The sequence below is a fragment of the Sander vitreus genome, chromosome 4 (genome assembly GCF_031162955.1).
Source record: "Sander vitreus isolate 19-12246 chromosome 4, sanVit1, whole genome shotgun sequence".
In the NCBI taxonomy this organism is placed as follows: Eukaryota; Metazoa; Chordata; class Actinopteri; order Perciformes; family Percidae; genus Sander; species Sander vitreus.
In genome coordinates this window covers 12,594,565-12,610,410 of record NC_135858.1, presented here as the reverse complement: position 1 = coordinate 12,610,410, position 15,846 = coordinate 12,594,565, and the positions used below count along the sequence as shown (strand labels likewise).

The following is a 15,846-nucleotide window of genomic DNA, read 5'->3' as shown; positions in this document are numbered from 1 at the left end:
TCAGGCTGCCGCCATGGCGACATCTGCAGGCACGGTGTCAGAGGCTGCGTTAGAGGATGAAGGAGGAGGGCACTTGTCCCGCAGCTCCTCTGAGGTGTCCAAGCTGAGCTCCAAGAGTGCCAAGGAGCGTCGCAATCGCAAGAAGAAATGGCGTCAGAAAGAGCAGGAGAAAGAGAAGGGAGACAGCGAGAAGGTTGTTAAGTCTGAGTCAGACGATGGCAGCAAGAAAAGCACCATTCGTTTCCCAGGAAGCCGGCTGGGGAGGAAGACGTCCATTATGAACCAGGTAAAGATAGCATCTGCTTTGCCCCATGTGTGGCTGTTTGATTGATTAGAAATCACATCAGACACTGCCTGGGCAAAAAAACTTGATAAGGGGCGCCTGGGTGGCTCACCTGGTAGAGCGGGCGCCCATATGCAGAGACTCAGTCCGACCTGTGGCCATTTGCTGCATGTCTTCCCCCTCTCTCTCCCCTTTTCCTGTCTACAATTGTCCTGTCTATAAGGTAAAATTCCCAACAAAATATTTAAAAAACAGTGGGTTTTGGCCTTCCACAGCTTAACCCAGGTCACCTTTCTCTCCAGAGCATTATTCCATCTTGACCAGGCCCCATGTTGTTTCATTGCCACTATTCTGCATGTTCTCTCTTCCTCCACTGCTGCCCTCACCTCCCCCTGGACTAGAGATGCTTCCCTGTTGTTGACATTGGAGGTTGGGAAGGATCCAAGTCTGGCTCTGCTTTGGGTAACCGCTCTTACCAGCCTTGATTCTGCTGGCTGGACCACCTTCTCTACTTGCCACTTTCTTCAGTCTTCACCTCAATGTCAGCTTTGCCACCTTCGGGTCTGTTGACTCCTGGTACTGCTGTGGTTCTCTGGTCCTTGCCACCATGAATTCCTCATTCAGAGATTTGAGCGGTAGCTGCAACTTGTTGCTTTGCCTGTAGACTTCAACGCTGCTTAGACTCCGAGATAGCTCTCCAAGGCTTCAATGGTTTAGTTTGGCACTTTGCACACCAGGAGTTGCCACATGATTCTAGATAGAATTCCTTGTTGGTACAGGCACGGATTGATCAGTCCATGGATTTTAGATAGCCCTCCGGTTCAGTGCAGGTTGATTGGATGGATGTTGGATCCCTCAGGGTGCTGTCAGACACCTTGCCTATGCATTTCACTGGCTTCTCTGTGCTGGTTGCAACCATGGTGCCTGCGATGGTGAAGAACGTCAGCCTTGTCTTTCTTCAACACCAGAGATCTGGACTTGACTGGTTTGAATCTCACCTGGGCCCACCTTATTAGCTTCTCAAATCCCTGCAGAATCCATCGACAGCCTAGTATGAGATGTGTTTTGACTGTCAGGTCCTTCATAAGAGCTTTTATTGGTTGTTGGCAATGGCCAGATTTGGTCTTGGGCCTTCTACACTCTGGCTCCGCTGACTTTGCAATCATGTTCATCGCCAGAGAAAACAAGATGACACAATGTAGATGCCAGACACTTCATTCTTGTCTGGTGGATCTTCATTACCTTGCTTGGCAGCTGGATTCTTGCGATTTCACGAGACCAGATGAGAATTGCGGGATCACATATCACCCGGAAATATATCTTGCCAGGCTTCAAGTAAAGGCCCTGACACACCAAGCAAACGGCCAGGAACTAGTGGCGACGAAGACCGACTGTGGCGTCGACTCACACTCCTACATCGCCTTTGTCTTGGCCAAAAATTAGCACTGGAAAACACTGCCGAGACTACAGCCGACGGCCAAGCACCCAGTACGTTCTGCACCTGCGTGAGAGGAAATAACTCTCCATACCAGCAGGAGGCAGTAATCTATTCCTCATTCAACAAGGGAAACCTGACACAAACGTTGCTATGATACTAGTCTATATCCACGACGTTCCACTTACGGGATTGCTCCGGTGGCCAACCGTGGCCAAAAAAAGGCTGACGCATGGCGATGGTGCGGGACACACCGCACAAACTAGGGCCATGGTCACTCACTGTCGGCCCAACTTGGTCTGACGGTCTGACGGTCAGGGCCTTAATGCTGTTTGTGTACAATTATATAATGGTTGTCAACCAGTCTTTCCTGGTCACTGGCTCAATGGAGATACATTGCTGGGATAAAGCCTGACACGCCAGATGCGGAGGCGTTTTCTATGCTCTGGCTAGAGATTGCGTTGACCAGGGAACTAGGGACTAGACTAGGGAACAATGGCACACAAAGGAACTTAAAAAAAAGTTAATTTTGTAGGTATGTTGCCTGCCCCAGTGTCATAATTATTTGCTGAACTTTGGAGACAAGTTATGTGATAAAAACAGCTTTCATTGAATGCTTTCTGTGGAACCAAATAGGACTAAACTAAACTGCACAGTAATATTACTCTGAGCATAGAACAAAACTGACTGTGTTCCAGATCAAAACATCTCCAAGGCATGCATTGTACTGCAATTGTGTCCTCTTCTTTCATTTATGATTTAACTATATGCTAGAATACTAAGCCTAAACAAGGAGAAAATCTTCTCAAGTGTTTGTCTTATAGATCATGGTCAGTTTATTGGTTAAATTGTGTGATGTTCCCACAAGTATAATTACTGGAGTCTTGTGGTCTTCTTTACAGAACAAAGAGAAAAATACAATAAATTTATGAAAGCATCTGAACTATAGTTTTGTATAATTTCATTCCCACCTTACAGTATATTACATTAATGCGGCTATCATGTTATAACAGTGATTGAGCATGATTAAGACAAAAGCTATTCATTCTTCTTTATTATTGTTGTGTTACTCATTGTGATAAACACACGGAAGGAAACTCCTGTGATATCCTTGGTATCTGTATGTAACATTAAAGCCAGCAATCTGTTTGGTGTGCCTGTATCCTTTATTTTCCTTTTATTTTGCTCTGTCCTCTGGTTTATTTATTGTTAACTACAGTATGTGCCCCACTTACCCTCTTAACCTTGTCTGTCCGTTTTATTTATACATCGAGTAACTCCTGCTGTTTTTAATAACTCCTCAACTCTTCCTCTCTGCATCTTTCTCTCCCTCTTCAGTCACTACTTAGCATCCCAGGTTCTCCCTTCATGTCGCGCCACAACAGCCGCAGCAGCATCTTCAGCTTCAAAGGCCGTTCCAAGGACATGGGCTCAGAAAACGAGTTTGCCGACGATGAGCACAGTACAGTAGAGGAGAGCGAAGACCGCCGAGGCTCCCTGTTTATCCCTTACCGCCGCAACAGCTACAGTGGCTACAGCCAAGGCTCATCACGCATCCACCCGCTGGCACCCCACTCTGGAGGGAAGAGGAACAGCACAGTGGACTGCAATGGCGTGGTGTCTCTCACCGGCCCTGGGCCCGGCAGACGGCTTCTGCCTGAGGTGAAAATAGATAAGGCAGCCACTGATGACAGTGTAAGGACGTCCATGGGACACCAATACAGTTTAGGCATGATGGTGGTGGCCCTGGCCTCTGCAGCTTCACAACCTCTTTCCCTTGGCTCTTGATCGTCTTTTCCCTAAACTCAGTCGATCCTTTTTCCTCCCCTGAATATCTGGATTCTGTTATTGTTTCATGTTATGCTGACATTTAGATTTCCACTCTGATCTAATGCCCTTTTTCCGCTGCACCTTTTTTAACAGCTCCAAAAGGCACTAACCAGCTGAAACAGTATCCACGAACCCAATGCCTTACCAGCATCATGATGATCATTTCATTGATTAATATCTAACAATAATGCAACATGATATCAGCCCCCCGTAGTTACCCTAACAATTCTTTCACCAAACCTAAGCATATACAGTCATTGTCATTCATTGAAAACAAAACTATCAAAACATTTTACAGGAAGAAAAAAACAACTTCTGCTTCTTTCATTCTTAGGGGCTTTCCACATCCATGCCCACACTGTTTTTTATTCCTGCTTTTATCTAACCCTCTATTTCTTTCTTTCTTTCACTGTCTTTCTGCCTCCCTCTTTCCTTCCTGTCCTCATTCCTGAGCCACTGGATGGTGCAAGATCAAATCAGAAACTTTTTTCTATAATAATAATTAATAATAATCATTCCAGCTAGCATGGTGGATTCCTCTTTTATTCTCAATCTACCTGCTTTCACATTTTTTCTTTCTTAAAATGTAGCATGGTGTAGCAGCAAATTATGTCTTGAATTCCCCCCTGTTCTTGACATGCATGTCATTGCATGCAGTTTAATGTTGGTTACTTAGGGTTGTAGCTATGTTATGTACAGTTAGCGATGAATGGTTTAGAAACTGTACGGTAAATTCTCAAATAAAAGCCAGTACATCAATAATGGTTGCTTACTAAAATGTAATGCCTAGAAAGCAGGGGAAATAAAATATAAAGTCCTATTTCAAATAATAGTTTTGTTGCATTAAAGTCCTAGTTCTCTCCTTAGTTATGGTGAATTAAGGCAACTATTTGAGAATTGACAGTATGAATTTGAAGTGTGTTGTATGATATGTTGCAGGAAATTCTTAAATTTAATAAATCGGGTATTTTGGGGAATCATACATTGTAAAAAAGATTTAATGATCTGAAGTGAAAAGCTGCATTCATCACATTAGTTATTTTTCATCTTCTGGCATAATTCATCGTTTAGATAGCTTAAGAGCATGAGTTTTAATATGTAATGTTTGTTGGTATACTACCTCTCACTGACATTGTGTCTTTCTTTGAGTACAGACTACTGACGTGGAGATTAAGAAGAAGCACTCTGGCTCTCTCATGGTATCTGTGGATCAGCTCAACTCCTCCTTCAAAGGAAAGGACCGTGCCAACAGTCAGATGAGCGTAGTCACCAACACACTCTTAGAGGGTACCTTTGACTTTTCGAATTTAGACCTTGTCCCAAAATATGATTTGTATTATTCAGACTAAAACATTTAATGAGCCTTGCATTTATACCTGTAGTTAAATATTTGTTACTGTTATACATATGCATACTGTCATTAGATCTGGATATGGAAATTGCAAGTAAGAAGGTAGTCTAATGTAAAAAAAAGTCAGCATTTGTGACTAAGAATTGTGTGAGTTGCATTTCGTTTTCACCTAAATGAGATATGATACCAATTCAAGCCAGCTATGGTCTAAATGTTGCACTAGATAGGCTACTGCTTACGGCAATTAAACCTCATATTGACATTTTCCTGACACAGACAAGGCATCCAGATACAGATGGTGTCTGTTACCCACTAGGAAGTTTATGGAAGACACAATACAATTGAAAAATAAATATTTTACTTGGGTGACATAAGGCTCATTTATACTCATTGGTAGATACGTATATAGACTATGAATGCTCCCTGTTAAGGAGGGTTCAGTTTTAGAGGTTGATTGCCATCGTCATGGGGCATCGGTCAGAATGCATGATTAAGCCACAGAGAAGTTCAGTCCATTCAATGAAGATTTATTCAACAAAAGGTGGTAAGGCAAATGATAATGGATAACAGAACAGAACAGACAGACACAGACACACATGGGTTGGAGAATCTGGGAAGAAATAAATAGAAATTAGAACTTAACAAAGTCAATATTCTAACATGTTCATCATAAAGTAACTAGATAAGTAAAGCTATCATTCAAACATCAAACATGTTATCAAGAAATAATGTGCAAAGTAAAACTCATCTTACCAGCTGCCGCCCCATGTGACTGACTGAGAGGGAGTGCAGTCTTTAAATAAGGAGTGACCAAGTGAACTCAATCAGGTAATTAGGGTGGAAACAAAAGCCAATCAGTTGTGAAGCCAGGGGAGGAAAGGAAGTGAGGTACAGGAAGTGAGGTACAGGAAGTGAGGTAGGTGTGGAAAGCAAGTGTTAAAATAAGATTAAAAATAGGAATCTTTAGTACACCCCCTCTTAGTCGATAGTCGACTAATAGATTGTTGTGGTCTTAGTCAACTAAGCCCTAATATGGACAGAGCCTTAGGTCCATATCAGGGAGGGAGCGTACTTTGCGTTCATATCGTCCATATTGCTGTACGTTTTCTGAAGGCTTAGGAATACAGGCAAAACAGAGCCGTACCACTGGAAACCACAGGGGCAATGTAGACAATGTAGCCAGTAGTTCAAGCGAGACACAACTATATAACACAAAGAAGAAATGTAAAAAAAATGGTGGAGCTATCTGAGTTAGACATTTTTAAACATCTATACTTACTTCGCTGGGCAAAGGGACAAATGGTTGCTATAGAACAGCTGGGAGGAGATTGGAAGGGAATTAAATGTGAGTTGGCCCGGTAGCGGTGGAAAAGTGAAGGTCTGACTTATTATTATTGAGCCCCCTCTTGTGAATGCAATGCTTAACAACCATGCCAATGTAATGCATGCATGAAAGTATGTGGGCAGTAATGGTTACATTGTTTGAAATGGACATGTTTTTTTCGTATGTAAAGGGAGAGTAAATGAGACCTTTTTCGTTTCTGTCTTCTTCATCTCTTTCTACAGAGTTGGAGGAGTCTCAGAGGAAGTGTCCTCCCTGTTGGTACAAGTTTGCCAACATCTTCCTCATCTGGGAGTGCTTTCCTTTGTGGCTGAAGATTAAGCACATTACCTACTTGATTGTCATGGACCCATTTGTTGACCTGGCTATCACCATCTGTATTGTCCTCAACACCCTCTTCATGGCCATGGAGCACTACCCCATGACTGATGAATTTGAGGGGGTCCTTTCAGTTGGCAACCTGGTGAGAAACTGCAGCTCTTCTTTTGTCCTTTTTTGTACCACTGTCATTTGTCTTTGTAACAGTTTAGGCCTGCATGAACCTCATTTTCTCTTTCAGGAGTAACAGAAGCATTGCAGGTTCAGTTTGCCACACCCCACCCCCTACATAACCTCAAACCAATACATCAGTGCATCATTTTGTATGTGCACTTGAGAATACACACACAATAGTGTTTATAGGACCCCACTCAGGTCACTCTCCTGCTTCCGTTGCATCATGCTTACCTCACCTTTACCGAACACACACACACACACACACACACACACACACACACACACACACACACACACACACACACAAAAATAGCAGCCACCTATCGGTCCAGGAGTCATTTGGCAGAGTACATATTAACCAAATGTACGGCAGGAATTTTGATTTGTTTGTGCTCTGCCCTTGCTGTCAGACATCTCCATAGCACAGCTGTCTGAGGGCAGCAGTATTGGCATGGTGTCAGTACTAAGACAGGAAATGAGGTCATAGGGATTGGCATGCTGTCAGGAGTGAAACAGGAACTGAAGTCAAAGAAATCAGCATGATGGTTGGTGCAGTATGAATCATTGGGTGTTCTCTGCAGCACTGAATGGGCACATGATTAGCTGTTGGGTGGATGATATGGGACAGGCTAAAATACTACAGCTCCTTACAAGTTTTGCTGAAACACGGTGCCACAGCTCTATGACTTTGCCCTGTCAGAAGAGTCCTTACTCGAAGCAAATCCCAATCCATTTTTAATCAGCACTACATCAAATCAAATGTAATCACAGTCAGTTTCCCTTGTCTTCTAGAATGAGGAAAGGATTTTAAATGTTTTTTACGTTTGCCATTAGTGCCATTATGGCATTATTGTTGGAGCTTTTTACAGTAATTTGAAAGATAAAAAAAAAAAATCTTAAATTTTAAAGTCAGATTTTACAACGTCACAGTCTAATGAAACAAAACCGCAATCATCTGTAACTGCTATAGTTTCTTTCTGGAAAGTGTATCTCCCAGTGTATCTTCAATGGTAACGTCATGCTGCATCAATACGGTAGGTGTAGCTCAAATGTCCAACAAATAAAGCAGTCTTAAATCCCACGGAAATCCCATTGGTTTAAATTTAAGAATCATTGTTCACTGTGTACACCCTTATTATCCTGTTTCACCATGAAATACATCACATTTCATGGAACCTACTTATATTTGATTTTGTGGGGTTAGATAAGTTAAATTCAATCCCACATTTATAGCGCAACTGTGATGTTCATCCTGTCATTAACTTTATGCTGTATTTTGTGTGGATCCACAGGTTTTCACAGGCATCTTTGCTGGGGAGATGTTTGCCAAGCTGATTGCCATGGATCCCTACTACTACTTCCAGGAAGGCTGGAACTGCTTTGATGGCTTCATTGTGACTCTGAGTTTAGTTGAGCTGGGACTGGCTGATGTGGAAGGTCTGTCAGTGCTCAGGTCATTCCGATTGGTAAGTGGAAGAGAGTAGAGACAGGGATTTCAGCATTTGTTTATCTCTTCTGGTTGTACAGGCTGAAAGGATTAACTTTACACATATTCATCTTTTAACTGTCATACTTTGCATAGTGCTGATTTCTCTTTATTATCATCATCATCATCATCATCATCATCATCATCATCAAACTTTGTCTCTTTAAAGCTCCAAATCAAGGCTGACTTTAAATCTCGAAAGAGCTTTTATAACTAGTAAACCATCATTATTTTGTGCAAAACTGTTCACCCTCCTAATGTCTATATCTTGTGCTTGTTGCCAGACCAAATGGCAAACACATGTTGGCAGTCAGTGACATTTTAAAATCAAATGAAAAACATGAGTCAGTTCAAATCCAACCACTTTTAGATCATTGTCCTAATATGAATAACTGTGGAATAATCCTGTGTCCTGTTTCTCTTGTAGTTAAGAGTGTTCAAACTAGCAAAATCGTGGCCCACCCTCAACATGCTGATCAAGATCATTGGTAACTCAGTGGGGGCTCTGGGTAATCTGACCCTGGTGTTGGCCATCATCGTCTTCATCTTTGCCGTGGTGGGCATGCAGCTCTTTGGCAAAAACTACAAGGACTGTGTGTGTAAGATCGCCCTGACCTGTGAACTGCCTCGCTGGCACATGCATGACTTCTTCCACTCCTTCCTGATTGTGTTCAGAGTGTTGTGTGGGGAGTGGATTGAAACCATGTGGGACTGTATGGAGGTGGCAGGACAGACCATGTGCCTCACCGTCTTCATGATGGTCATGGTCATCGGAAACCTGGTGGTAAGAAAAAACAAAGATAACATAGTGTAGATGCTATTGGATGATAGTAGTCCGCTGTAGTTTTCCAGTTGTGAACCATCCATTTACTGTGAGGGCATGGGTTCCAGCTTTTATGGTGTTTGTTTCTGAGGTGCTGAACCTGTTCCTGGCCTTGCTGCTGAGCTCATTCAGTGCAGACAACCTCGCTGCCACAGATGACGATGGTGAACCCAACAACCTCCAGCTTGCAGTTGCCCGCATTAAGATAGGGATTGCCTGGTTCAAGGTTAACATGCGGATCGTAGTAGCCACAGTGCTGAAAAAGGTACCATATAATCAAACATCTATATGCATGACCAAGTTTTTGTTATTGAATAACTTGAACTATACCTTTTATATAAATGTGTACTTTAGTCAGAGTTCTATGATGGCATTCTTGTTTTCCAGTAACCTTTTTTGTTTATTGTATTTTCTCACTCTGCGAGCAGCCTATAGAGGATGAACAGAAGCCTCTGGATGAAATGTACGAGAAGAAGCTCAACTGCATTGCAAACCACACAGTGGACATCAACCGTGAACTGGACTATGCTAAAAATGGCAATGGCACCACCAGCGGGATTGGGAGCAGTGTGGGAAAGTATATGATTGACGAGGACTACATGTCTTTCATCCACAACCCCAACCTCACTGTCTGTGTTCCCATCGCTGTTGGCGAGTCAGACTTCGAAAACCTTAACACGGAAGACTTTAGCAGTGAATCGGATGTGGAGAACAGTAAAGATGTGAGTAGGAAGGACTGGTAAGAGTATGAGAAGGAGGAGAGATGTTAGAGGGATGGCAGTGGTGATGCCCTTTACTGTAAGAGTTTAATGATAGTTCGGTTAAATTATTGCTTGATGGAGGGAAATTATGTGGTGGTTTTACTTTGGACACTGATCTGGGCCAATTCAGAGATATACCATAGCTGTAAGATTCCTTGAGTTTAAATAATTTTGTGTCAATTTTAGTAATTATCTTCTTATTTGGATTTTAACACGGTCTAAACAAATGCTACAATACAGTTATGTTTACCTAAAGGTGACTTAATCATTATGTAATATAAGGTTTCAAGGGGATGTAATAAGTCTAAGTGAATGTGTGTTTTTTTTTTTGGGTTTGTGCCCGTGTGGCATCTTTTGATCCATTAAGCAGAACTGGTCTGAGCTGCCACACTGAAGACATTTAGTTCACTTGACATTTTAGAACATCCATTTAGACATGAGAGCTGTAACACTGAGCCTGAGTGCTGACCCAGCAGACCTGCAGGCAGTCCAGACAAGACAACAGACAGAGAAACATACTGTCTACTGTATAATATGAATGTTGGAGAAGGGTAAGCCAGACCCAAAGCTTGTAGAGAAGTCTGACGCGTGGGTCACCTTGACCTGGTTTGTAGTAGGAAGAAAGATGATAATGCGGCAGCATCACTACTGTACCTGCACCAGGTTCATATTCCACAGGGCTCCCTCAACCAACCACACAACAATATTGTGGGGGAGGGAGTAGAAACAGACTGAGCTGAGTTTGGTAAACTGGAGAGAAATATAAAAGAGAGGGAGTGTGAATGTGGTCCTTTGCTGATGATTTAAGATTATAAAGTGCAGTATCATCTTCTACTGAATTGAATTGGCTGCATGTGCGCAAGTGTGTGTATACTTAATCGCAATACCGCTGCTGGTGTTTCACTAGTTTGCCCTGCCTCACCTTGACCTATTGTTGAGATATGACATGATTTATTGGTACAGGTGAACTTTATCAAGCCATGGTTTTAATGACTAAAAATAAGAGATTTCACATTGTTCTTTACTCTACCTAACATAAATCTGAAATTCATATTCAGAGCAATTCTTATTCTACCATATTAGTAAAACAGTTATAGGAATCCAAAAATATACTACTTATAAATTGTATACACTGATTGTATTTTTCATCACAACAGATTTCTTTTTGGTGTATTGAACTGACTCTTTTGTTTGACTGTGCTTGTACAAGCATTTGTTTAATTCTTTCATCACAAATGAATGAATCCTTTCATCACTGAAGAATCTACTGTATATTCATGCATGTATAACAATGACCATCGTTGCCAGCGCAATCAATTACGGGTCCAGTTTAATTACTTCCTTGTGAATCTGTTAATAACTGCAAAATAGGCGGTGGCAGAAGGAGACCTAGCTACACTACATGGCTACAACATGTATACCTCTTGCAATAAATCATGCCATGCATATAAACCCAAAGGGGCTTTATCGTAATGGCTGTTCTGGCACTGTGCCGTATCCATATGCTTTCAGCATCTCACTGCTGAGCCTGTAATGTTCAGAGAGAAAGTCAGAGGTTGAACTGATCTCTTTGGTCCTCTGTTTGTCCTAGCTGGATGACACCAGTTCGTCTGAGGGCAGCACAATAGACATCAAGCCTGATGTGGAGGATGTTGCAGTGGTGGAGGTAGTGGAGGAGTATGTTGACCCAGAAGCCTGCTGGACAGATGGTAGGTGGTATTTATTATCTGACTTTGTTGTAAATTACACCAATGACCAGACAGGAATTATTATGATTAACATTGTACATACTATATTAATGGCATGTGATATATTTTGCATTGTGTCCTTGGTAGTATTATGCATCCGTCTTTTCTATGTATATCAGCAGTTGTGGGTTTTTTTGTCATACAGAGTGTGTGGCCAAATACAAGTGCTGTGATGTTCCCATCACTCACGGCTGGGGAAAACACTGGTGGTTCCTGAGGAAGACCTGCTACCTGATTGTAGAACACAACTGGTTTGAAACCCTCATCATCTTCATGATCCTGCTCAGCAGTGGAGCCCTGGTAAGAGCACACATGCACACACACACACACACACACAGTATGGGTGTTCCCACTTTTGTATACACTCACAAACATACTAATGAATGCAACTATCCGTGCTTCTACTTATTATTATTATGAAGCACATATCAAAACAAATGTACTCAGTGCTTTACAACATTATGATACATGTAGGAAATAACGTGAACAAAGAAGATACATTCACAAAATAAATGAAACAAGAATGTGGCATTCATTTAAAGAAAGTGAATCCATGAAGATGTACACAAGCAAGATCATCTGCTGCTTTTCTTCTGCAACTGCTCTTGATATAATTGTTGCTAATGGACAGCAAAGTGCTGTAATGCACCAACCGTTCAACCGGCAGAATCCAGCTTAGGTTTGCAGCTTTCTTATGTGCAAAAGAATGAATACAGGCAATCGAGAATGGAAGAGCTGTGGAAGTGATGAGTCTAATTTTTAATAAAAGATTATTTTTTGGGGCTTTTTCCACCTTTAATGGACAGGACAGGTGAGAAAGGGGAGAGAGAGGGGGAAGACATGCAGGAAATCGTCACAGGTCGGAGTCGATCCTTGGACCCCTGCGTCGAGGCATAAACCTCTAAATATATGTTCGCCTGCTCTACCCACTGAGCCAACCCGGCTACTGATGAGTCTAATTTGACTTGGCGGAAAACTTCCTTTATCAACTACTTTTCCGTGACTGTACAAAAAATAAGATGGGAAGATGTTTTAGAACAATAAAAATCCAGGTCTGCCATTCTTCAGTGAAATTCAGAAACACCCTTTAGAGACAAAAGTATTGGTTGATTAGGATTTCTTGCCATTTTTTTAATCAGTTTTGTAGAAATCAAATATTAAACAAAATGCCATAAGGTGAGGCTTACCTCACAGTTTACTCATTTTTAACATCAACATGTGTAATGTATCAATGGTTAATGATGAAAGAGATCAGTTAAGCCATTGTCCATGTGATGATGCTCTGCTACTCTTTAGGCCTTTGAGGATGTGTACATTGAGCAGAGGAAGACAATCCGCATCATTCTGGAGTATGCTGATCGGGTTTTCACCTATATCTTCATCCTGGAGATGTTGCTGAAATGGGTGGCCTACGGCTTTGTCAAGTACTTCACTAATGCCTGGTGTTGGTTAGACTTCTTCATTGTGGATGTAAGTACATTTGCATACCATTTTGTTGTATATTTATGTGCAACAATGCAATTTATACTAGTCATGATGATATATAATGATTGCAACGTCAAAGGAATGCATGGATTTGAGAGATTGGCTCACTGGTCAATGTAACTGTTAAGGCTGACCGTACATGACCATTTTTAGGAGTTAGAATTAGTGGTAGAAAGTCAAACGCAGATTTTTTAATTTAAATTTTTTAAATAGACCACCATTTCAAAAGGCCTCTTTGTTTTTGTAAAAAAAACAAGTTCCTTGACTAAACCTTGGAGTTCTAAGCAGTTCTGATAACCTAATGTGTACTTTTCTGAGTAAGTTTTGAGTCAATATTAGGTTAATGTATCTTACGTAATAAAGGATTATTGGGTCACAGCTTGAGAGACACATTTTATTTTCCTATGTGATATCCAGGCTTTGCTGCAGTGCTTTGTGGGCCACATTTGCAGGCAGCAAAATGCTGCAACTTTAAATGTTACTGTTAAAAATGGTGGGCATTGGTATGGAGTGAGTATGGTGTATATATGTCAGTGTTCACAGAAATGTAGACATAAAATGTGATGTTTATGTGTAATTACTGGTAAGTTGATAAGAGTGCAATGTTTTTCTCCCAGGGCTCTGTATCAGTGTCATAGCCTTTTTGGGCCTCATGACAGCAGCACAACAGCAGCCCCGACACAGTAAATATCTATAAACCCTGGTTTCAGAGCTATTGTATAGCTCTGGACTGCTCAGTCATTCAGTGGTTTCCCACCTGACTGTTATTATTGAGCACATATGGTTTCCCCCCTTTTTTTCCTTTCAAGATTTTTTGTGGCATTTTAGGCCTTTATTTGTGATGGGACAGCTTAGACATGAAAGGGGGGAGAGAGGGGGAATGACATGCAGCAAAGTGCCGCAGGTCGGAACCGAACCCGAGCTGCTGCGTCGAGGACTGAGGCTCTGCATATGGGCGTACGCTCTACCAGCTGAGCTACCCAGGTGCCCTGGTTTGTCCTTTTCTGTTAGTTGTGTATGATTAGTTTCTCACTTGAATTTCTTCCTGTGTCTGTATTTGAAAAAGGAAAATATACAATACATGGTATGCTTAAAGGCCACATGAAATGAGGTCCCTTCTTCCTTAAAATACAGCCAGACTGAACATGGCATGCTTGGCAAATTACAGGAAATTGCATGTGTGAAGCACAACAGGATAACAGAAAGCGAACGATAGGCAGGCAATATGGCAGACTAAGTTCTTAAAAATGACCTGGGACCTGGAAGGGGTTGGAAATACCACGATGTGGCAACCAATCACGTGTGACGTTCATTATATACAGCTGCTGACATAAAACTCATTTAGGACGTAGCTTCTGTGCTGATTTGTGTCATTTGTGAAACTAAACTGTAACAACTACAGTAGCAAGCAGTCACTGAACTACATTTGGATTGACAGCATGATTGATCTTTCCACAAGTAGCTGTTTGTCGGAGGTGCTAGTGGTGCCTGCTAGCTTCGCAATGGTTTTTTTTTATTGACAAAATGCAGTATACAGAGAATTAGGTAAACAATAATAGCATGTGAGCAGTAAGTGTACAAACTTATGAAAATAAAAATATAAAAACATATGAAGCAATACAAATGAAGAAATAACAGAATCATTACATAGACAAAAAAGGGTACAAGAAGACTTTTACAATTAGTCTGAGGTTTCAGGGAAAAAAAGCTCTACAGTTGCCACAATTGTAATACATTTTTTGTTATCCAAAATTCTAAATGACTTCAGTAGAGATTTAAATTCTATGAGAAAAGGTACAATATTAGGAGATGAGTTAGAAAATGTTTGCTTGTGAATATAAAATTTGGCATACAGAATAATGAAATGAATTAGATACTCAAGAGCACCATTACCTAACGTAGAAGCAGATTATATCTTTAAGGTTAAAGGAGTGGACAAAGTTGGTGGGTTCAAAAAAGTAAGACTCCAAATCTGTCCAAAATCTGAAAATCTGGATATTTCACAATCATAAGAAAAGGTGAGATATTGTTTCAATATTCTGTTTACAAAATGTACAGGAAGAGTCAATGTCAGCAAATCTAGCAACAAGGTGATTAGGCTAGCTTCGCAATGTTCTGCCTGGCTGTACCCTTAATGTGATGTATTTCCTGTTGAAACAGGAAGTTAAGGAGGGGCATAAAACAGCGTAAGATAATTGTTACCACAGGCCAAGGGATATCGGTTAAGAAGAGAAATGCAGTTGATGAGCACCTACCTACCAGTGCACAATGAGGTCATTGTGAAATATTCGGTGCTTTCCAGTCACAATTTTCCGGGAATTTCAAGGCAATGTTTTATGTTGTCTTTAAAAGTTGTGTATTGTCAGAGACTGAAAAAGAATAGGACAATGTAAACAATTATTTAAGTTCAAAGACCTATCTCAGAATTCTGAAAAAAAGTCAGAATTTGAAGTTAAGAGTCTTGTCATAAATGGTTGACTATTGATTATACAGCATAGTCATACATACATTGTGTGTTGTCTGAATTCCCAAAGGAAAATAATTGTGCACTACTATATATTGGACTCAAATTATACAATTTTCATATCTATATGCAATTTCCAGATACAGTTTAAGCGATTAGTGAACAATTTTAAATACAGCCTCTGACTTTTTTCTTATAACTCATATTGTTTCCTTTACATGTATTTGATGATGTGTTCTATGTTGTGCTAAGTCATGTATCGGTTGGTAAGTCCTCCATTATCGCTAGACCACCAATTTTTCACCGACCTTGACTGTGAGGCGCCAACCTGTCCGTGATTCAG

The 15,846-nt window shown here is 41.1% G+C and overlaps 1 protein-coding gene across 1 annotated transcript in view; it reads left to right on the top strand.

Annotated features, from left to right (window-relative positions):
* scn8ab (sodium channel, voltage gated, type VIII, alpha subunit b) overlaps positions 1-15,846 on the top strand; it is a 49,571-nt gene that overhangs the window by 22,094 nt on the left and 11,631 nt on the right. Inside the window, exons 10-20 of the mRNA XM_078248352.1 lie at positions 5-286; positions 3,057-3,380; positions 4,703-4,835; positions 6,466-6,704; positions 8,029-8,202; positions 8,650-9,006; positions 9,137-9,310; positions 9,474-9,767; positions 11,398-11,515; positions 11,700-11,854; positions 12,851-13,024. Coding sequence (XP_078104478.1) covers positions 5-286; positions 3,057-3,380; positions 4,703-4,835; positions 6,466-6,704; positions 8,029-8,202; positions 8,650-9,006; positions 9,137-9,310; positions 9,474-9,767; positions 11,398-11,515; positions 11,700-11,854; positions 12,851-13,024 — 2,424 coding nt within the window. The remainder of the gene's footprint in view (positions 1-4; positions 287-3,056; positions 3,381-4,702; positions 4,836-6,465; positions 6,705-8,028; positions 8,203-8,649; positions 9,007-9,136; positions 9,311-9,473; positions 9,768-11,397; positions 11,516-11,699; positions 11,855-12,850; positions 13,025-15,846) is intronic.